This window comes from Mchenga conophoros, linkage group LG11 (assembly GCF_057382185.1).
Source record: "Mchenga conophoros isolate Kocher_MC1m ecotype Shallow Benthic linkage group LG11, M_conophoros_male_GT1.1, whole genome shotgun sequence".
NCBI classification, from domain to species: Eukaryota; Metazoa; Chordata; class Actinopteri; order Cichliformes; family Cichlidae; genus Mchenga; species Mchenga conophoros.
In genome coordinates, this window is record NC_140536.1 from 24,713,781 (window position 1) to 24,737,648 (window position 23,868).

Consider the following 23,868-nt stretch of genomic DNA (forward strand, 5'->3'; position numbering starts at 1 on the left):
CACAAGGCTGTCGATTGCTTCACTTCATATCTGTTGTCCTCACTAACGGGTTCATCCAGGGAAAAGCTACTTTTCCCGCACGGCACTTGAACGCAGCATGACATTCTCCTCTTCCTCTTCCTCAAAATGAGGCAGAAACGCGTTTTACGGGCGTACCAGCGTGAACCAATGGCGCTGAGGGGGAGGAGGGGTTAGACCTTCACGCTAATAAATACCCCGAGCTGCTCATTAACGTCCGCTCTCTTACCCCAGACTAGAAGGACCCCCCAGTGGACTTTCAGTACCGTTTCACTCTTTGGCTAACGTCCCCCCAAAATCGCAAACATGACCAGAAAATTCTTCGTTGGTGGAAACTGGAAGATGAACGGCGACAAGAAAAGCCTCGGGGAGCTCATCCAGACCATGAACGGAGGCAAGGTGGACTCAAATGTCGGTATGTGGCTTCTTCTGACACCATCACCCTTCTTGAATGGGGTTCAGTATTTTTGGCCACTTGTCTCCATATTTTCAGTTATTTTAAGCCTATCTCTGTGTATTCGTATCACAGCTGAATGATCCTCCGCGGTCAAAATGTCAGTTTCATTCAAAATATAAAAAAAATCAATGACAGCGTTGGCGCCGGAGGTTCTGTCTGTTTCAGGCCGTGTTTAATAAAGTCGGGATTAGCGTGAGGTCGTTTTAAACCGAGCTAAATCGTGACCAGCGGCTGGCAGACGTGCCGGAGCTCAGGCGAGGGAAGCTCGGATGGCTTTTTCCATTCATGTCGTGGTGGGTGTGCGTTTGCAGCGGCACGTAGACCATCAGAGCAGATCTGCCTCTGCTGTGGATGTGCGGGGTGCATTCAAGTCAGGCTGGTCGTTAATGGGGTTGCTCTTTCGTCAGCATATTGAGCCGAGTTATTCAGCAGCTTAAGCTTTAAACAGCGCAAAAGTCAAAAACAAGTAAAAAAACGGATGTACTCATTTTATTTCAGCTCTTCACTCGTGTGAGTGTGTAGTCAGTTTTTTCCCAACTTGCCCTGAATGCAGCAGAAGACATTGCCCTGTTGCTGTCTGCTTCCTGCAGATGAACCAGACAGAGGCAGCAGCTGCTGTTTCATTAAGACACTGAGCTCTGCTTATATTTCCCTTATTTAAGTGTATGACACTCTGAAGACAGCCTGTGTCTGCTGTCACAGGCCCGTTTATCTCCTCCTGTGTGTTTGTTATGCAACTGCAATGCTGTGTGCACTCACAGGCCTGAGTGCTCAGGACTGAAGTCTGCTCAGACTATCCTTGGACCTTGCTCCCTTTAATGAATCCACCCCATTTTTAGAGCTGAAGTGAAAATGAAGACGAGTTTTTTTTCCCCGTGCTTTTGCCTCTAAAGTCAGAGTTCACCTGTTTCATCCTCAGACCGACCTGTTGGATATTGGATAAACTCTGGATCTTCTGTTTGACCCTTTGAACTGGGGTGCATGGGTTGTCTCTGACCTCTGCTGAATGCAGCCATGGCTGGTGACCTTTTGGAGGCTGAACTCAGACCTTTACTGCAGGGAGACCTGACTGACCTTTGCCAAACTAATAATAACGGGCAGTGTTTAATATAGACTCCATAACCCCAAAGATATAGTTACAATGTGAATGTCAGTGTCTTAACTTTACTGTACTCTTCTTGACTGCTGCAGACTGTACCTCATATTGAACCAGTGCTTCCTGTGGTTTTTATTTTATTTATTTTTTTAGTTCCCAGTCATTCACTTTGAATTTTGCTCACTGGCCCATTAAGCTCTCAGATTATTGATTTTTAAAGATGGATTCAGTTCAGCCTCTTAGTTGCAGTAGTGCTGTGTGGAAAAAAATGTGTTCTTGTGTTTGGCATGGCTCAGATTAGCTGAACTGTAGACGCGCATATATAAAAACACGTCAAACTAATCACTGAGGATGCTTTGATAATCTAATTACCACTGTTGCTTTTTTCTGTGCCTTTTCCTCATCACAAAAGGCCCATTAATAGCCACTGCCTCTCTGAGGTACCACAAGGAGGTTTCAAACTCTGCTTGATGGATGTCAGGTGGTCATAAATATTCTAATATTGGGTTTTAAGAGTAACTGGATTAACTAACTGTAACCTAAGTGTTTTTCTTTTTCCTCCTTTAACAGAGGTGGTGTGCGGCGCTCCATCGATCTACTTGGACTTTGTCAGGTCCAAACTGGACTCCAAGTTCGGTGTGGCCGCTCAGAACTGCTACAAAGTTCCCAAGGGTGCCTTCACTGGGGAGATCAGGTATTTAATTCAGGTTATTTTTCCTAATTCCTGATTTCACACTCTCAAAATACAGTTAGGAATCTTACAAGGAGTTCTAGTGTCCCTACCTTAAAATTTAAAGCACTTTAAGCCAACTGTTGCTGTGCTTTGTTGCTATATAAATAAATTAATCCAGGGGTGATTTTAGGGGAATCCCAGAGTGTTGCCAAAGTGACCCCCCCCACCTCTTTTTCACTCTTAACTGGGTTGATTCATTTAACAGTAGAGCACGTGTCAAGGTGAGGACAATCAAATCAATCTAGAATAATGTTCTGAGAGTTACCTCCTACAAATTAACATCAAAGTTTCTTATCCACACTTCCTACAGGGTTGCTGTCAGACAATATTTTCATTAAGTCTAATATTTGTCCATTCATCAAAACTAACTTTACATCCTGCCCCTATCAGTTGTTTTATATTTAACAAGTACATGGGGGCTTCTCTTTATGAGAGACCTACGAGAGAAATATCTAAGAGCAAAGAGTCCTGCCTGATGACACAAGCCTCTCAGCACTAGGACACCAGGCACAGACACTGTTGTAACGGTGTGCTCCTGTAGTTCCAAACATGACGTCAGAAATAAACAAAACATATAAAAATAAACTGCTTATGTGTATGAGTGTATACATATATATGTGTATATACTTATACAGTCAAAATGCCGACTAAAAGCACTTGATGGTTATACTTTGGTTGAATAAGTGCAGTTTTACCAATCACAATGTTTCTTTACAAGGAGTGGGTGGGGCCTAGACTGGTAAAGCCAAACAAGACAGATTGCAGTTTTTCTAATGGGCAGCAGAGGGCGACTCTTCCTGAAGTCTGAGAAAGTGATGCTTCCTTTGGGACCTCAAACATTTTCCTAATGAATTATTGGTCTTGTTCACTAATTTTAAGTCTTATCTCACTTTTGTAAATTATAGCCACATTGACATGGAATTGGATGATGAAACAGGGTGCAGTTTAGGACGGGCCTACTTTGAAATTGACAAGTGACTACAATAGGAGCGTGTGGCCTCTCCCTGATTTCAGAACCACAAAGTCCAAGATGGCTACAGCCAAAAATGCTAAAGTTGAGTCTTCTGAATGTGACATCAAGGTGGCTGTTTCCATCTCTTGTATATACAAACTGTGTCACACTCAGGCAGGGAGGGAGAAAACGTTCATTACAATGGAATTTGTGGAATTCTGATTTATGTTCACTGTGTGATAATCTCGTCTTCCAGCCCTGCGATGATCAAGGACTGCGGTGTGAACTGGGTGATCTTGGGACACTCCGAGAGGCGCCACGTCTTTGGAGAGAATGATGAGGTAACATGGATAGATTTTTTTTTTTTATTATTATTATTATTATTTATTTTTAATGGCAGTCATTTAGATTTTTAAAAAACGTTAAATATTCATCATTGTCTCCTTTGTTGTTAGCTGATTGGTCAGAAGACTGCTCATGCTCTGGAGAACGGCCTTGGCGTGATCGCCTGCATCGGCGAGAAGCTGGATGAGAGGGAGGGAGGCATCACTGAGAAGGTCGTCTTTGCTCAGACCAAGGTCATCGCAGGTAAGCAGCTCACAGGTTTTATGCCAACCTGAGTTCAAATGTTGTAACAGACATTCTTGTACATGCTTGTGCAAGCAAGAGTGTGGTGGATATCCGAACTCTTGTGAAATATAAATCTTATCACACGTCTCTTTCACAGACAATGTAAAGGACTGGAGCAAGGTCGTGCTCGCCTACGAGCCTGTGTGGGCCATTGGCACTGGGAAAACCGCCTCCCCACAGCAGGTAAATATTAGAAATCACTGAATATTTAACTTGCTGTGCTTACAGCCTGCAACACAATGTCACCTGTGTAATATCTCAGGCACAGGAAGTTCATGAGAAACTGAGGCAGTGGCTGAAGACCAACGTCTCTGAGGCCGTTGCCAACTCTGTGAGGATCATCTACGGAGGTCAGTGCTGTGCTGGGTAGCTGTTTTCCTTTGAGTCCCACATCGATCTCTTCTCAAGCGTCATTTCTTCTCCTCAGGTTCTGTCACCGGTGCTACCTGCAAAGAACTTGCCTCCCAGAAGGATGTTGATGGTTTCCTCGTAGGCGGAGCCGCCCTGAAGCCAGAGTTCATCGACATCATCAACGCTAAGGCATAAAATGCGGGCAGTTGCAATGCGACTGGATTAGAGTCCAACTCCAGACGGTCCAGTTCTTCATCCCTCGTTCTCAGCACTTAGTCCTTTTCCCCTTTTTTTTTTTTTTTTTTTTTTTTTCATTCAAAGCATTTGTGATGATGTCATTCCCTCATTTTCCTCTTTTTGGGGGGGCGGGGGGGTTGTATTCTGTCACAAAGAAAAGGGACAGGCTGACACACACTGTACTGCACTGATAACAGTCAAGTCCACTGAGAACAGTCTGTGCAAACTAGAAGCAACTCAGTGCTCAAGCTGTAAAGGCTGACGATTACACCTTGAGGTGGACGGGCAGTCCACACTTTAAGTAAAAGTTCATGAACTTTTTTTCTGTGTAAAACTGTGTGACAGCTCATGTCGATCAACTCTGTCTTTTTACTGGCGTCTCTTGTGTAATTATGATTGGGGGTTTTTTTTTGTTTTTGTTGTTTTTTTTTTCTGTGGCTTTTACCTCCCTCTAGTTGTGCGTGATCCATTCTCTCATTGGTTGTCCTGCCAAAAGTAAAGTGTCAGTTATGTTCATCACATTGTGTGTCACAGCTGATGGGAATAAGGGTAGGAAAGCTGTAAGGAAACATAATAAATGGTTTAGAGACTCTTCCAGTGCCTCGTCTCTTTCATCACATGCACTTGAGGCTGCTGTGTGTCCATATACACAGTGGTAATCCCAGTGGTATTCTCAAAATGGAGAGGGAGTATCATGTTACAGGAGTGAGGTCCTGTTAGCACAATGCCATGCAGAGAAGAAGTGCAGTGCTATTTTTTTTTAATCCCAGCGCTGAGCTAAAACAGACATGGCAGTGAAAGGTTTATGAATCGGGGAAATTAAAGCCAGTTACAAGTTTGTGTAGAGAAATTATTGTTTTTAGACTGTTTACAATTAATAAAAGCAAAAGCACATGGACCACTTCAGTCATGACAACTTGTTTACTGTAAGAAGGCTTCAATAAAACCACTAATCGCTCTCAGGAGGCCTTCATGAGGTCATTTTTGGTCCCAGTTTTTATGCTACTCTAAAATACTCAACACTTATACTCTGTGCAAGACTCGATACATATGTGGCCTGGGCAGATCTCCCCTGAGACATACAGAAGTCCTGTTGTAAATGGTCAGTTAGGTCTATAAATTTCTGAACATTATATATATATATATATATATATATATATCTATATATATATATCTATATAGCGTAGTGGTTAGACTACACGCCTTTGGAACAGAGGATCGCAAGTTCGATTCCTGCCTGGGGCGTCTGTATCTGTAGGCTAGACCCCCTATGCTAAGCAAGCCTACCGCAGACATGAGCGAGACAGATAAATATGAAGGCATGCCGGCTCGGACGTTGCCCGGATCAACAAGGTCCGCGTCAGGTGTTGAGGAACCAGGGCACCCTGACGAAAAGTGGGCTACTGGAACAAGAAGGCATCGGTGGGCAAGAGACGAAAACAGGGCGTTGTTGGAATGCTACTACGCAAGTAACCCCGGCGGAAGGGGCTACATGAATAGGATGAGGGACCTATGGATTCTTCAATACCCGAAACAATTAGTAGCTCAGTGTTCCAACATTCGAAAGAAGGGACTGCTCTCACAGCTAGAGATTGACGAGGTACAACACAAATGCTACGGCAAGGAGGAGTCAGGACGCCAGGTCAGGGGGGAGATATCATCACCCCCACCCGAGATTGGGTACATAGCGATAGGAGAGTGCGATAGGAGAAGGATCGTTGAGTGCGAGAGGAACTGACCTGAAAAATAGGATCATGGCCAAGCTTGAAACCTGGATCCCGCGTAGCCGGTTACCAAGATTACGTGAAGTACCCTCAGAAGGTCTGCTAGATGATGTTAATGCAGCACTACGGGCAATACCTACAACCACGATTACCGACACTAACAAGCTGATCTACAATACGGCAGCAGTGATCAGTGAGATGCTTGGCTACAAGTTGAACAGCCACAAGGGGCAGTACCCTCCATGGAGAAGGAGGCTAGAGGGCAAGATCAAAGTAGCACAGAGGGAGGTTAGCCAACTAACGGAGTTGCAGAAAGGTGCGACAAATAAGGTGCCTAAGAAATACGGGATCTCCTGCCTTCTATCTCTCTGGTGTACCTCCTCCAGTTTCCAAGGCCTCAGGTATTGTCCATACCTGAGGCCTTGGAAACTGCCAAGCAAAGACTCACAGCCTTGGCCAGCCGCTTGAGGAGGTACACCAGAGAGATAGAAGGCAGGAGAATAAACCAGCTGTTCTCCACAGAACCAGCAAAGGTGTACTCTCAGTGGCAAGGGAACAATAAGAGAACAGCACCACCAAGGCTGGAGACGGAGCAATACTGGAAGAGCATATGGGAGAAGGATGCAACCCATAACGGCAATGCTCAGTGGCTAGTGGATCTGAGGGCAGACCACAGCGACCTCCCTGAACAGGGTCCAGTAACCATCACAGTGGCAGATATCCAAGAAAGGGTCTCCAGTATGAAGAGTTGGACAGCACCAGGGCCCGACATGGTTCACGCCTACTGGCTAAAGAAGCTGACTGCACTCCACGAGCGTCTGGCAGCACAAATGAACCAGCTGCTAGTTAACGAAGGCCGGACGGTCCTGATCCCCAAGGACCCCAAGAAGGGACCGGTCCCCTCCAACTACCGACCAATAACCTGCCTCAGTACTACATGGAAGCTCCTGTCAGGCATCATATCGGCTAAGATGAACAGGCACATGGGTCAATACATGAGCGGGACACAGAAAGGAATTGGCAAGAATACCAGAGGCGCATAACACCAGCTACTGGTAGACAGAACAGTCAGCCGAGACTGCAAGACCAGACTGACCAACCTGTGCACTGCCTGGATTGATTACAAGAAGGCCTATGACTCAATGCCCCACAGCTGGATACTGGAATGCCTAGAATTGTACAAGATCAATGGGACCCTAAGAGCCTTCATCAGGAACTCAATGGGGATGTGGTGTACAACACTAGAGGCCAACTCCAAGCCCATAGCACAAGTCACCATCAAGTGCGGGATCTACCAAGGAGATGCTCTGTCCCCACTGCTGTTCTGCATAGGCCTGAACCCCCTCAGTGAGATCATTAACAAGACTGGCTACGGATACCGACTACGGAACGGAGCAGTTGTCAGCCACCTCCTGTACATGGATGACATCAAGCTGTATGCCAAGAGTGAACGAGACATCGATTCACTGATCCACACTACCAGGCTATACAGCAATGACATTGGAATGTCGTTCGGACTGGAGAAGTGTAGTCGGATGGTAACAAAGAGAGGGAAGGTAGTCAGAACTGAGGGGATTGAACTACCAGAAGGCAACATTGCAGACATAGAGGACAGTTACAAGTACTTGGGGATCCCGCAGGCGAATGGGAACCATGAAGAGGCCACTAGAAAAGCTGCAACCACCAAGTACCTGCAGAGGGTCAGGCAAGTCCTGAGGAGTCAGCTGAATGGTAAGAACAAGATCTGGGCCATCAACACGTACGCCCTGCCCGTGATCAGGTACCCTGCTGGGGTAATAGGCTGGCCAAAGGAGGAAATCTCCCAATTCTTTGAATCTTTGGGCTGAAGGAAGGACAATACTCGGTGTATAAATGCTCAATCAACAATCATTTATTTCCATACAATTCAACAGTAAGAGCATTACAACGTCCGGACGGGAGAGATGCTACCAGAGGGTCAGGCACATGTCTCAAAATGGTGACGGGTTGCTCAGCTTTTTATAGTCTCTAGTGGCCCCCAGCTAGTCGTAAAAGCCAAAACATCACATTTTTTCTCTGTTACAGCGCCTAAGTTATGACCTCGGCAGTTGTTTCTCTGCTTTCTGTAAGGTGGGGGTGTGGAATGTGGTCTATCTATCTCCCCTGTCTTTAGACACAGAGTCTCCTGCTTACAACCTTCTCTTCATGATTCAACAATTAAGCATGTCAAGAAAACAGTGTAACACATTCCCAGCAGATCAAGGATACAGAGTGATGCACATTTATCTAATGAACTAATATGTGAATATGTTCTGTTAACTCAAAAGTATAATGAGAACTAAACTACATACAGCTCACACACTCTATATTAAAGGGTATAATGTGATCTACAGCAGTATTCTAATTCAACTACTTTGATTACATATATAAGGTAACATATAATAACAGAATAATCTAATAGAAGGTAGTCAGAACTGAGGGGATTGAACTACCAGAAGGCAACATTGCAGACATAGAGGACAGTTACAAGTACTTGGGGATCCCGCAGGCAAATGGGAACCATGAAGAGGCCACTAGAAAAGCTGCAACCACCAAGTACCTGCAGAGGGTCAGGCAAGTCCTGAGGAGTCAGCTGAATGGTAAGAACAAGATCTGGGCCATCAACACGTACGCCCTGCCCGTGATCAGGTACCCTGCTGGGGTAATAGGCTGGCCAAAGGAGGAGATAGAAGCCACTGACATAAAGACAAGAAAGCTCCTTACCATGCATGGAGGGTTTCACCCCAAGTCCAGCACCCTGAGGCTGTACGCTAAGCGGAAGGAAGGGGGCCGGGGACTGGTGAGTGTCAGCACCACAGTCCAGGATGAGACAACGAACATCCAAGAATACATTGGGAAGATGGCCCCAACTGACCGAGTGCTCAGTGAATACCTCAGGCAGCAGAAACCCAAGAAAGAGGAGGGAGACGAGGAACCATCATGGAAGGACAGGCCCCTGCACGGTATGTACCACCGGCAGATAGAGGAGGTGGCTGATATCCAGAAATCCTACCAGTGGCTGGACAAAGCTGGACTGAAAGACAGCACAGAGGCACTAATCATGGCAGCACAAGAACAAGCTCTGAGCACAAGATCCATAGAGGCTGGGGTCTATCACACCAGGCAAGACCCCAGGTGCAGGCTGTGTAAAGATGCCCCAGAGACAATCCAGCACATAACAGCAGGGTGCAAGATGCTAGCAGGCAAGGCATACATGGAACGCCATAACCAAGTGGCCGGCATAGTGTACAGGAACATCTGTGCGGAGTATAACCTGGAAGTCCCGAGGTCAAAATGGGAGATGCCCCCAAGGGTGGTGGAGAATGACCGAGCTAAGATCCTGTGGGACTTCCAGATACAGACGGACAAAATGGTGGTGGCTAACCAACCGGACATAGTGGTGGTAGACAAACAGAAGAAGACGGCCGTAGTGATCGATGTAGCGGTTCCGAATGACAGCAATATCAGGAAGAAGGAACACGAGAAGCTGGAGAAATACCAAGGGCTCAGAGAAGAGCTCGAGAGGATGTGGAGGGTGAAGGTAACGGTGGTCCCCGTGGTAATCGGAGCACTAGGTGCGGTGACTCCCAAGCTAGGCGAGTGGCTCCAGCAGATCCCGGGAATAACATCGGAGATTTCTGTCCAGAAGAGCGCAGTCCTGGGAACAGCTAAGATACTGCGCAGGACCCTCAAGCTCCCAGGCCTCTGGTAGAGGACCCGAGCTTGAAGGATAAACCGCCCGCAGGGGCGTGCTGGGTGTTTTTTTTTTATATATATATACATACAAAGTACTTCTGTCTCTGATTATAAAAGGGTGGTGTACAATCAACATGTGATTGCTTTCAACACAATCATAGGTCCCTTATCCTATTCAGTAAGAACAAGTTCTGGGCTATCAAAACCTACGCCCTCCCCATGATCAGGTACCCTGCTGGGATAATAAGTTGGCCAAAGGAGGAGATGGAAGCCACTGACATCGAGACCAGGAAGACCACCTTACCATGCATGGAGAGTTTCACCCCAAGTCTAGCATTCTGAGGCTGTATGCTAAGCAGAAGGAAGGCGGCTGGGGGAGTGTCAGTACCACAGTCCAGGATGAGACAAAAAACATCCATGAATACATCAGGAAGACAGCCCCAACTGACCATGTGCTCAGTGAATGCCTCAGGCAGCAGAAACCCAAAAAATAGGAGGAACCATCATGGAAGGATAAGTAAGCTCCTGCACGGTATGTACCACCGGCAGATAGAGGAAGTGGCTGACATCCAGGTCCTACCAGTGGTTGGACAAAGTAGATGTGTGATTGTCAACAATCAAGAGATGCCCTCATGAAAGGAAATGCAAAAGGTTTACAAGAAGGTGAAAAACACTTGTTACACTCAAGAACAAGAAGGTCAGATTTGACTTTAAAAGAGCCTGCACAAGCCTGAAAAATGCATAGATGAAACCAGCTTTTGGCAGAACGATGTGAAGAAAAAAGTATGGATAAAGCAAAGAAATAGGTCATCAAGCATACCGAAAGGAATGGCTGCCAGTGGAACCAGGCCACTGATTTTTATTGATGATTTCTTAGGGCGAGAGGCAGGGTACACCCTGGACAGGCCACTAGTCTGTCGCAGGGCTAACACATAGACTATTCACACCTATGGGCAATTTAGTGTATCCAGTTAACCAAACCCCACTAACTGCATGTCTTTGGACTGTGGGAGGAAGCTGGAGTACCTGCAGAGAACCTACACAGACACGGGCACAACACACAGAAAGACCCTGGCCTGATGGTGCAATTGAAGTCAGGACATTCTTGCTGTGAGGCAACAGTGCTAACCACTGTGCCACCATGCTGCCCTTATAATAACTATAATTTCCACAATTTCTCCTTTAATCCTGGGACTCCTTTCCCTCCTGCCTCCTCTCTTTGTTGTGGTTGCTGTTTTGTTGACATGTATGTACCCAAGCTCTTTACACTTCTTCCCTCACAAGCTTTTCCCAGAGTTGGGGCAATGAGTTCAGGGGTTTGTTGACATATGGGTCCTTATATGGAGGCAATGATTGTTATTTCCTAACTGAAAACTTCAAAAACTGAGTTGAAAAAGTTGCTGGAATGAACAGGAGAAATCAACTGAACAGGCTTACAGCTGATATCCTGCTGTGAGCAATATCGGGGCCAGGCCTGAACAGGAAGGGCTTTGAAGCTGGGATGATGAAGTGAATGTATGTGAGAGTGTGTGTGTGTTTTGTCAGCAGACAAGAATAAACAGCCAAGAAAAAACCCCATACAGGATCATATACAATATTTTAAATAGAACTTGTCTGAAAAAATGAAGTAGGCTAAAAATACATAAATCTAAAAAGCTACACGGCATACCCTGATATAACAGCTGAGAAACAAACTCACTGATATCTGTCAGTCTCTAAAGGGTTATAAAACCTTTTATAAGACTTATCTACAAATTAAGAAAACCTGGAACAGCAGTGAAGCTTCCCAGGAGTGATCAATCTATCAAAATTACTCCAAGAGTACATCAATGACTCATCCAGGAGGTCACAAAAGAACCCAGAACATCTAAAGAACTGCAGGCTTCACTTGCCTCAGTCAGAGGATCAGAGTTCATGATTTAACAACAAGAAAGAGGCTGGGCAAAAATGGCGCACATGGGAGAGCGCTAACCAAAAAGATCACACATTTGCCAAAAAAACATCTTGATGATCTCCAAGACTTTTGGGAAACTGTTCTGTGGACTGATGAGACAAAAGCTGAGCTTTGTAGAGGGTTTGAGTCCTGTTACATCTGACATAAAATTAAAACAGCATTTCATAAAAAGAACATCACACCGACACTCAAACATGATGGTTTTAGTGGGGCTGCTTTGCTGCTTCGGGACCTGGATGATTTGCTGTAATTGAGGGAACCGTGAATTCTGCTCTCTACCAGAATATCAGGCTTTCTTTTCTGTGCTGAAGTTCAAGCACACTGGTGTTCTGAAGAAGGACATATTTTTTATTAGCATTGATATTAAAAAATGTAAGTGTCACAAATATTCAAAAAAGAGGAAAATTCTTTTTAACAGCACTGTTTATAATATTTAAATAGAACAGAAATCATAGTAAAGAATGTTTTTTTATTTTATCATCAAGGCGTAACGTTTATTCTTGTCCTCCACGCCAGAAGGTGGCGCTGTTTTCTCGTGTTGCACATTTCTCACCTCACTAGTTTCATGTCCGTGTTTACAATCCAAGCGTGACGTTCACGGACCCGCACAAATACGTGTTCAGGAGCCACCGAGAGCTGGCAGCCTCCCGTCTAAATGTCCAGGATGCATTCACTGAAAGCTTTTCTGAGCGAGAGGCTGATGGTGGCCGCGGAGGAGATATTTGGAGCGGTTGAAAAGACAATAGCCGAATACAAAGAGGAGCTCTGTCGTTCAAAAGATCTGGAAATCAGCCGTCTCAGATTGGAGCTGAAGCTTCTCAAGGCAGGTAGGTTTGAATTAAACCCGCTTTATAGCCAAACCCGTGCAGCTTTTCCTTATAATGTCTGTATATTGAGTTAAAAATGAATAACTCCGGCGTCTTTTGTCTTTTGCTCAGAGCCTCCATCAGACAAATGTCTTGCAGCCCAGCTGCTGCAGCAAACCTATCACCGCCACCGTCCTTCTCCTCCTCCTCCTCTTCAGTCAGACCCTGCAGTGGATGCTTCTGAGCCTGAGGCCGAGCCTGAGCAGTGCGAGGAAGAGGAGGAGGATGGAGGCAGCAGCCTGGGGCAGATGGATGAGGAGCATCCAGAGACTTCAGAGGTCAAAAAGGAGGAGCAGCAGAAGAGCCACAGGGACTTCTGGATGGGTCACGATGCTGACCAGCTCGAAGCCCTCGAGTCAGACATCAAAGACTTCATCTCCTCTCCTTCCAGTCTGAAAGCCAGTCTGCAGGACCAAGCCTTACATTTCCACCATTACCACCATCACCACCACCTCCACGGCAACGAGGAGGGCAAAGACAAACCCTACAGCTGCTCCGTCTGTGAAAAACGCTTCAGTAACTGCTCCCACCTGGCAGCTCACATCAGGACTCACACGGGAGAGAGGCCGTACAGGTGTGAAATATGCAGCAAGACCTTCATCACGACGAGCGCTCTGAACAGACACCAGACGATCCACACCGAGGGGAAACGCTTTGTGTGTAACTGCTGTGGCAAATCCTTCAAATGGATGGAGTCTCTCGGCAGACACGTTAGAAGTGTGCACAAGAGGGAGAATGTGGTTCAGGATCCATGAATGTGTAAAATTATAATCACGTAGTATTTACCTCTAAAGAAAAACACACGATGAGCTCGAACAGGGAATGTAAAGTGTGAAATGTTAGTTGTGGATTATGTTGGCAAATGTGCATGGATTTCATTATGCCTTGTGTGCATAAACTGTAGCAGCAGTAGATGATGTGAAAATAAACTTTTATAAACTGCTTATAACCTTAGATCGATCCTTTCAGAATAAAATATTGATTAAAAACCTGTTTTGTTTTTATGTCTTGTGTTCTCTGCTTTCCACGGTCAGTTCACGTGAAGGTCTGGCTCAAAACAGGACTTTGGGGGACAATTAGTCCACATGTGTGTTACCTTAACTAAAATAATTTTTACTTTAAAATGCTTAAAATATTTTTACCACAGTTCTTCTGAAACTCCTAAAGGGGAAATGCCCAAAACCTGTTTTCTATATGGGAAAAATCCTGACATATTCTTCCTTTTAGCTGAATGGGATGTGTGAGTCTTTTTGCTGCAGGAATATAAAAAGCAGAAGGAAAAAAGTTACACTTCACTCCACTAGGTGGAGCTTTTCCTTCATAGTTTCCCATCAATCTTAAGTATTTGGCAGGGTTCATATCGCCTCCTGTCCAATATACTCCATGTGGATTTATTTTCTGTGAGCTGGTGAACTCGCATATTAAAAATATGAAGGTAGTCTAGTCACCACATAATATAGGCCTCTGCACCATAAATGCATGCACAAGAAGCAGTGCTGAGGAAACTTCTGATTTTTAAACTACAAATACCAAAAGTATTTGTTGTAAAGAATGAGCCATAATTATACATTATTGAATTCATGTATTCACTGAGTTATTTTAGGGACCAAGAGGGATTATCTATGAGCCCATTATGGTTTAAACAGGGATGTTTATGGTTTCTTTAATGTTTCTCTTTGTGTTTATCATCAATAACAGATATTTTACGTGATTTAATGTATTTCATTTATATGTTTGAATCATTTTGATGCAAAAACAAGTTAATCCCACTCATCTCCATCATCACTTTGGGATTCAGTGTTTCCACAGCAGTAAATCTTGCTACTCCAGACGTGTTAGCCATCGTTCACTGTAACATCAACATAGTTGTAGTTTCTCTGAATATTGCACGGCGTAACTTGGGGTGAATTTGAAGTGTCTAGTCCTGGGACGACTGCGGCATTGTCTTAACACACAACTGAATACTCCAGACTAGCAAACTGGTCTAAAACTGCTTTTGATGAGCAGCACCTGGCTTTTGCATACCCTCTAAATTCCCATGGAAACATTAATAACACACTTTACTCTTCACCTGACTGCATATATGAAACAATCTGCTAAAAAGAATCAGATTAAATTCTACTGAAAGCAGTATTAAGGTCACATTATTTATTCTTCATGGAGGCTTGATTTATGCCTCACAAATAACTGAATTAGGCCTGTTTCCTGTCATACATGTGATGCTAGTTAAGCTGAAGACAGCCCAGTAAGTCATGACAGTACTGTGACTTGTACATTTACACCCTCCTTCTGTCTGGAGGACAACTTTGTGTCATTTGTACTTCGTGTACTTGGCTCCTGGTGAGAGACTAAAATGAGAAGTGGTATGAACTAATTAAAACTTGGCTGCTGGGAGGTGGGTTGGTAGCACACTGTCCTGGCTGATGGTGTGTGTAGTAATCTCCAAACTCATGGGCAGACTTGGCAGATATGCCTCTGACTGTAAAATGATATGTTTTCTCCTGCTGACTAAAAGTTTGTAGATCTTGACTGTATTTTGCACCTCATGCTCAAAGTTATACAACTCTGAGCTCCTACCAGGTTTTAAAAAGAGATTATGGCTCACGTTGACTTTATCGCTTTGGTTTAAAGGCACATTTGGACATTCAAGTACTCAAAGTTATACCAAATTATTGTCGTCCTATCATCCATCCATCCATCCATAGCCACTTTCTTAGGTCTGGGTCTGAATAGTGGGGGCAGCCAACTCAATTCTTCCAAGGAGACAACAAGGCTTCCCAAGCCTGCTGAAGGATCTAATCTCTCTGATGTATTCTGGTTTTTCCCCAAGGTCCTCTCCCAGTAGGAAAGGCCTGAAAAACCTCACCTGGGAGGCACCCAGTAGGCATCCTAGTCAGATGGATAACTAGGCTCCAGATATCCCTCCACCTTGTCATGATGAAGGGGTCTGTGCGCCTGTGTAATGCCAGGAGATATATTGTGAGGGCCAATTTACCGCTGGAAGGGTCTCCCAAGCAAAACTGCTTCTGAGTGAGGGGTCAGACAAGAGCTATTCAGAAAACCCCTATAAAGGGAAGAACAAGGGATCTGTTAATCCTCCCCAGGGTAGAGTTGCCTTGGTCCCACCCTGTAGCCAGAAAGAGTAACATGCACCCAGTCCCTCATAAGCCCACCATGTACAGGAGGGGCAGTCTGATCCCCAGTTGCCAAAACCTGTTATAAGGACACTGAACACTGTCACCTCTTTGGTGGGGGCATGTATACAAGTAGTTTCTGTGAGCCAGAAGCTCAAGCATCAGACTGATTTAAGTCACTGATTGATCTGTGTGATGCCAAAGAGAGGATACCTTTAACTCCTTAACTCATAGTGTATCATATTTGATACATTGAAAAACGGGAATAAATATCTCACCACATTTTTAGGCAATAAATTGCAAAAGAAAAAGAAATAAAAGGCCAGATGTAACAAATATGTAACAAATTCATTTATATGTTAATCTATATATCTTTTTTTTAAGTCAGGAGGTTCAATAAATGTTGAATTAAAAAAAAAAAGAATTATTTGATAGTTCAGGCTTTAAACAGTTAATATGGCAAAAATGTAGCTCAGTGAAAAGCATCACCTGTGATTTTTTTAAAAACATAATAAACCAAAATATAAGCTGCATAAAAAGGACAGCTACAACAAATTTACATTTCTGAGAAACTGGAACAACATGCTTTGAATTTTTACTCAAAATAAGGGAAACGGTTTCCTCAGTGTGGCGTGCAGGCACAGAGCGCAGCACACAGGGTGTTCAACTCTAATTAGTATTTCAGGGTCTGGACAGGGGTGTAACATTTAGGAGACCACAGAACTTTTTGCTATGTTTGATCTTTAAAAAAATAGTTTGAAATAACGGTTTGATTCACCAGGAAACACAAAGACGTTTTTCACCAGCTCCTCACTCCATTTTTTGGCATCATGTGGCCATTATCTATACTCAGGGGTTACATTGGGACTTGTTGTTGCGAGCAGCTGTGACGCAGCATTTTCGCCTCCTAAAAAGTTTTCAGTGGGAGATACATTTAGTCACTTCTTCAGTCGTTTCTCGCACTGGAAATGCTACGTCCTGGATGACTGAGCATGCATCAAGACAGCATCTTGGCCTGTTTGTCAGCGTACACATGCAGCAGCAGCAGGGTCGAGTATTTTGTGTTATGTGAAGCTGATATACGTGTTAATCAGCCCATTTCATGGTGTAGGTAATAAAGCTAAGTTCAGGTGTGCAGCAGTAACTGCCCTGTGACCTCTAAACATGAAACATGCAGTGCTTGCAAGCGAGCTGTGTTTGAAGATGTGTTTGTGTTTAGTTTATTTTTATTTCTTGCCTCTCATCCAGACCTGGTTTGGACCCAGCAAGTGCAAAGCCAGACCAGGCCTTTTTGGACAGGAATGTGCCAAGTTTGGTTTGGTAGATGTGTTAATTGTACGCAGTTTGAGGTCAGGATTGGTTTCTTAATATGACTTGATTTGTCTTCCTACTTTTAACTTACTGCAGTTGCCTTGGAATAAAAGCTCTGCTATAAGTAAATTACTGTCAGGGGCTTACTTTAACCGAGATATAGCCCTCAGAGTTGAATCTTTAAATCAGACATTTCCACCAAGTTACTTTGGGAGTTTTGCATGTAATTGGTTTTGTTAGTGTGTTTGTCCGTTTGTTTGTTTGTTAGCAGTCTAGTGTCCACAGTCTCAAGTATATCGTTTGAAATTTTGTGTGATTGTAGGTACCAATGACAGCTCGAGCTGATTTAACATGAGTGGAAATTGGGTCAATGTCATATCAAATGTGAAAATCAGTGAAAATTTTATATTACCCCCAATTTTTTAGGTGAAATAAAAAGAAACTTCAATTCTAGACCAGTTTAGAAGTTCCAGCCTCAGTTTCCAGAGTCAGTAAGTCAGTCTCTCCAGTGGAGTTCTTCACTGGGTTAGTTTTGGACTAGGCTCTATTCAAGTCTGGGAATTTGGCTGACAGACTTCAATATATAGACAGGTTTAATAAGTCAGTAAATTAATCTAAATGCTGCGTTTCTAAGTTCAGATTTAGGTTGATTTAAAATGCTTCCAGATTGTAAATGTGGAAAAAGCTCAGCAGGCACACTTCACGTCTCATAATAATGTCGAACAACATTATTTTATCGTACTCTCACTTATTGGAGAGAGACCCGCTGAGAGCTCTCATGCACACACAGGTGCTCCTTTCAGTAAACCACTTACAACAACAGTGCCGAGGAGACAATTAAAATAATGACACAATAACGACTTCTGGAGTTTCTACTACAAATCATTTTTATAAAGGACAATTTTCATGAAGTGTGAATACAAAAATGTCTCAACAGCGCAGATGACCTTGTTTTGTGACATCGCACCTCTGGTGTTTGGTAGAACCTCTCAGAAAGTACTTACCTTAAACTCTGTGCTCATATTAAATGTTTCAGGTACAGTCATGAAAAAGAAAGTACTCCCAATTTCAATTTTTAAATGTTATGTGTTAAGATGTAATTGAAAATAATAATCACCTTTAGCAGCAATAACGTGAAGTTAAAGCTTTCTTTATGAATTTATCAGTCTCTCACGTCGCTGTGGGGAAATTTTGGCTCAGTCTTCAGTTCAGTGTGGGTTCATTTGTTTATTCACAGCATTTCAGTCGCCTCTATTCTTTTCTTTTTCAGTCATTGTGTTGTACATTTGCTGCTTTTGCATGGGATCATCATCCTGTTGCACAACCCAATTTCAACCAAGCTTTAGCTGTCGAACACAGATATATTTGACTCAAGAACACTTTGGTATACAGAGGAGCTCATGGTCGACTTAACGACTGCAAGGTACCGCCAGGTCCTGTGGCTGCGAAACAAACCCAAATCCCCCTGTATGTGTATCACACATATTCATCTGAAAACTATCCAACCACTATTTGACAAAAGAAAAGATGGCTTTTATGTGTGCTTTGTTTTATAATTTCACTTGACAGATCTCTGCTGAACATCATTACTTTCTTTCTTCAGATGTTTTTCCTGCATTCCTTTTTGTTTTTTGAGCGTGACCACTGCAGTCCTTCAGCCGCTCCTGAAACCTACAAACATGAACGAACGTGTGCTCATTTGGACCCACTGTGAAATAATTTATCACCATCAAAAGCTTTCTGTCCACTTCTTGCTCTGTGCTGGCATCTTATTCATCTACAAATGCATTTGGTAAACCCGTGCTTTTAAAATGTGTTGAATTTCATAAATATTTCAAATCAGACTACTCTGTCTTTAATAACAATGTGCCCTTCACATCATGTTCAAACCCAGCGCTGCATTTGCTCCAACACACGCACTACCACATGCTGATCCTCACAGTGACTGAGTTTTTTTTTTATCCCTTTCTGCGCCTTTGACTCACCAACGCACCACTGCTTCCATTTCTATTCGAATAGGCACTCTAAAACTCAGCTCTCTCATTTGTCCAGTCACCTTTGCCATTCTTTTTATTTGTTTTAAACCTGACTTTAAAAGACTCGCATGGCGGTGATGGCACCCAGACATATGTAGTCACCCCTGCCTTCTTGAGCTGGTTGCTATGGTTTGTGTTCAGCTATGGCTAGTAGTAAAATAAAAGGTGTAATAAATGTTCAATCCCCCTGCTTTGGATGATCTGTCCTCAAAGAATCATTGCAGACCATATGTACACATTCTTGCAAGTTTCACACATGTCTGCATTGCTGGCTTGGAGATAACATAATGCAGCGTGTGTAAATATTCAATGAAATACAATCTGAGTTTCAAGTAATCATGCTGCTTTTTCAAATGAGAAATCGGTGCCCCTTCCTTTTTTTTTTCTTTTGCTGTTTCTCTTCACATCCTTTGCGTGCAGCCGCACCCAATCCTACATTTCAGCCAGACATCTCACATTTGAAATGACTTATAACACCAGCCAATTACAGTCTGTGTTTTGGGGTCTGGCTCATCACTCCCTGCAAATATGATACACATAGAAATGTTGGAGCGATGAGCTAAACATCCCTTTGAAGGACACAGGTGGATGTCGGGGTGGTGGAATGGTTGAAACAGCAGGCAGTGATGCAGGGAAATTCTGCAGCTTAAATAGAATGACAAACCGAGAGGGTGTTTTTCAGCTTGGACTGTTTGCCTAAGCTAGCTCGTAGGTTTGCCATCATTTGTGTCAGTGCACATGTCGACGTCAGAGAGCGAGGTGGCACGGAGGATGGTTGTTATACTGTGGAAGCATTTGCAGTGCATTATTTGTGCCATACTTGTCTGTTATCTGTTTCACATTCTAAAGAAGCACCTGCACTGGTGCCCCAGCTATCAAAGGGAGAGAGGTGACGTACACCCAGGACTGTTGCCCTTACCAGGGTTCAGGGAAATCTAATGAAAATCTTCACTGGATCAGATTCTGATAACATCATTGCTTGTCCAGCTGTAGTTCCCTGTGTCTGATGTAGAAGTTTTTAATCGAACTGGATTGCAAATCTCATTTGGAAGTGTGTCCCATATCCAACTATTAACATTAACTTTTCATGGATATTTTGACCGCAGGAGAAACCTAAGCTCTCAGAGAAATCTTGCACAACATCGGAAAACTATGCAAACTGAAAACACAGAAGAGCCTCACCCGAGTACAACTCCAAGAGGCAAAATATGTGGCTAGGATCACTAAAGCAAAACGTTTTATCAACCCTCTTCATAAAATGCTAGTTTAACTTTTACTAAAGAAAATCATATTTCTGTTTCGATGCTGAAATGGTGAAGATGTTGTCAAACCGATGTGCAGTGGAAGGAGGCAGAGGCCTCTCTGGTCCAATTCTCACTCTGATCACCCGCCTGTTGTCTACAACTGCTAAAAGATGCTCAGCAACGCCTCAAGATCATCCACTGGGATCATCTTCTCTGGGCTGCAGTGAGCAAGAGGTCAGGGGAGATTGATTGTCTGGGTGAGAGAAGGTGAAAAAGCCACAGACTCAGTTCTCCGCCAGCAATTGTGCCACTTTGCAGTTTGCCTGTCATTGCCGCAGGCTGGGACGACACTCCAATAGATGAATGAGATGTTGGGGGATTTGTTCAAGTAGAAGTTTCACTGACCAGGGTGAGTGTCTCTCCCAGTAGATTTCAGAATCACTATGAGAGTGTTGACGCTTCAGGGCTATGAAAGGTACGACTAACAGAGGAGCCACAGTACGAGACTGAAACAGTAAAAGTGGACAATGAAAGGGAGAGTTAACAGGTGTGATCATGTGATCAGCAGCGGGGAAAAACACGACAGCTCCAAAGGGACAAGAAAGATGACTGTGGTGCAGATATTTTAGAGGAAGAAGCAAAGCGTGTTATAAAACTCTCTCTTAGGCAAAACAGCTGAATGAAAACGGAACATGTGGAGAAGAAGATATTTTTGCTGGAGGAAAATTTGGAACAGGAACTAAACCAAATTAGTCACTGCGAGTTCAAACCCAAACATATGACACTGAAACTTCACATAGTCTGTGGCACCATTTGAACGTTAGTGCATCATATTTGGCTCTTCGTCTGTTCCAGGTCTCGCTTCTCAGATTCTTGAATACTGATGAAGAGCTTATATTTTAAAACATGTGTTTCTACTATTATGAACTTTATTTTGAATAAATCTGAAATAGTATGGAGCAACCCTGACATTGTGCCCATCCACTTAAATACATGGAAAGAGCTTCCAAGGGCTCATAAATGATTATAGCACGTAGAACATGCATAAACTTCTTTGAGTGTTAAATCTGGCCCTGTTATTTTTGTGTGTTAAGTGTGTTGATCTGTGACCTTATACAGTAATTTACTGTAAACAAAATTAAAGCAAATTAGTATCATGTCATGTATTGCTGTACTTATGCAATTACAGCAAGATGTGAGATGATATAGAGAGCTAAAAATTATTAAACTGATAGCCAAACGAAATGGATAAATCGGTGAAACTGGTCATTAAACATAATGAAATGAATGGCAGTTACATTGAGTAGAGTGTAACTGCAAGGTTATGAATGGTTGAAACACTAATCTAATAAAGACGGTTTAACAAGTGGTGACCTGAAAGTTCTCCGGGTTAACTGGATTTATTTAAGCAGGAAAGGTACTGGTTTCTGAGTCCATCTGCTGAGGCTGGAAAACATGACAGTCACCTGAGGCAAACTCCTGGGAATTCTTTCCTACTTCTGAGATGAAAGTAGCAAAAACCAAAATTATTTTTGGGGCAACTTTTGGCTGGCTACAGATAGGAATCAATCCCTACAGACTCCTTTGTTAAAATGTCCAACTTTATAGTATTAAAAAGCATCTTTACAGCCTGGTACAAAAAAGGTTTTGTGTTCATGGGTAGTTTCTCTATGGAAGCTTCCACCACTTAAAGGCAAAAATTAATCAATACATAAATTGCCATCTATAAGTCAAATTTTCTAGTTGGGTATCTCTAAATTTCTACTTACTAACTCAAACATCTGAGAAAAGAACTAAAAATGTAAAAAAATAACTAGAAATCTTGAGTTATTAAGCCAAGTTTTGAGATAACTTTACATTTTAGTTTAGATTTTTCAGTCAGGAAGCTCCAAGAATGTTTTATTTTTAGTGGTGAGAATAAACTTCCATTTTCCCTTTTCTTAAAAAAAAATCTATGAGTGGGGAAATTTTTTCATAACTCATTCACCTGGATCCAGGGGCGTGACCGTTTTGATTGACAGGTGTTCCCATCTGAGCCTGTTAGACCTCACGCATGAGTTTGAGTCAATACACTGGACTTTTTCATAATGTGTGAACTGTTGAATCTTTACTGGATTATCTTACTGACATTATGTCTTGTTGTGTGATGCAGATCACCTGAGAGGTTTGCGGGTCAGTTTTGGTGAGTGAAATTCTAGCATTTTAGCTAACTGTTTCCTAGCACCCATTCACTTTATGAACATAGCTTGCTAACCAAGCTAAATAGGGTTAGGTGAATAACTTAGCACGTCTCCCTTTCATCTGTCACTTCTGGATTCAAAGTCACTACATAGATGTAGTCACGGTGACTACATCTATGTTTTATACTGTCTAAGGACATTACCCATTGGTTTGAAACATCAACCTTAGCCATTTAGCTGACGCCATGTTGCTTCTTGGGGGCCAGTATGTGGACAAAACGTTTGAGTGCTAAGCTGTCAGTTATTTATCAAACTGTATCAGATGCAGATACCTACTAATTACTTATTAGCAGGTATCTAAATACACTAAGAAAACTTTACTCACCTGACTTCTTGCCAGCGGTCTGGCTGCCCTCCTCTGACCTCTGGGTGAAAATGCCCTGTTGATGCCAAAGAGCGGCTACAATTTTCTCATTGTGTTAGAAAATCTCAATAGATTTGCATTTTCTGAAATTCTCATGCACCAGCAGCCACACCACGCACAAAGTCATTGAAATCACCTTTCTTCCTCATTCTGATGCTCAGTTTGAACTTCAGCAGGTTGTCTTGACCATGTTTAGAAGCCCAAATCCTCTGAGCTGCTGCCACATGATCAGCTGATTAGATATTTGCAGTAACAAGCAGTAAAATAATATTTCTTTGTTTTCTGTCCACTTATAAAAAGAGGCAAATGCCAGCCACATAGAATCCCTCAAACAACCTCATATGTCTTTCATCTATACCTTTCCCTACGTCCTCATCCATCTTGGGAAAGGACTGATGAAGTGCTAATAATAACCCCCAGATGCGATGTCACCGGGGGGGAAATCAGGTTTGTCCTGCTAGAAATCACTTTACATTACACTGACACACTTATTCAAGGTGACTTTAAATGGCCCACAACCTACATACCAACTCAACAGAATGGCCTGTACAATATATATATTTCATCATAAGGCCATCAGTCAGTGCCACAACAGTACGAGGAGCTTTTATTGCACAAAAGGGAGGCAGATTTGAGGCCTCTGAGGATCCACGTTAGACAGAGCACATCAGTAAAAATATTAAAGGCTGCGATAACGTGAAGTTTGTTTGAGCAGCTCCGTGCGCCAGCAGAGAGTCTGCCTGACGTAAAAAGGACGTATTCACTGATCCGTATCCGTTTTGAAGGAGATTCCTCTGGCAGGACGCG

General features: G+C 43.3%; 2 protein-coding genes across 2 annotated transcripts; both read left to right on the forward strand.

Moving 5' to 3' along the window:
• The first annotated feature begins 220 nt into the window (after positions 1–220).
• On the forward strand, positions 221–5,066 carry LOC146564169 (triosephosphate isomerase B). Its single transcript, XM_085291741.1, has 7 exons — positions 221–433; positions 2,142–2,265; positions 3,513–3,597; positions 3,712–3,844; positions 3,984–4,069; positions 4,149–4,236; positions 4,314–5,066. Exons 1-7 carry the CDS (start codon positions 325–327, stop codon positions 4,430–4,432), a joined length of 744 nt encoding a protein of 247 aa, XP_085147867.1. The 5' UTR covers positions 221–324; the 3' UTR covers positions 4,433–5,066.
• A 7,373-nt stretch (positions 5,067–12,439) lies between these two features.
• LOC146564170 (uncharacterized) lies at positions 12,440–13,723 on the forward strand. Its single transcript, XM_085290360.1, has 2 exons — positions 12,440–12,693; positions 12,805–13,723. Exons 1-2 carry the CDS (start codon positions 12,522–12,524, stop codon positions 13,485–13,487), a joined length of 855 nt encoding a protein of 284 aa, XP_085146486.1. The 5' UTR covers positions 12,440–12,521; the 3' UTR covers positions 13,488–13,723.
• Positions 13,724–23,868: the final 10,145 nt, after the last annotated feature.

Excerpts from the sequence above, each read along its gene's own strand:
- LOC146564170 (XM_085290360.1), top strand. The coding sequence starts at position 12,522 with ATGTCCAGGATGCATTCACTGAAAGCTTTTCTGAGCGAGAGGCTGATG. Across the intron at positions 12,694-12,804 it reads GCTGAAGCTTCTCAAGGCAG|AGCCTCCATCAGACAAATGT; the intron begins GTAGGTTTGAAT and ends TCTTTTGCTCAG.
- LOC146564169 (XM_085291741.1), top strand. The coding sequence starts at position 325 with ATGACCAGAAAATTCTTCGTTGGTGGAAACTGGAAGATGAACGGCGAC. Across the intron at positions 434-2,141 it reads CAAGGTGGACTCAAATGTCG|AGGTGGTGTGCGGCGCTCCA; the intron begins GTATGTGGCTTC and ends CTCCTTTAACAG. Across the intron at positions 3,845-3,983 it reads TCAGACCAAGGTCATCGCAG|ACAATGTAAAGGACTGGAGC; the intron begins GTAAGCAGCTCA and ends TCTCTTTCACAG.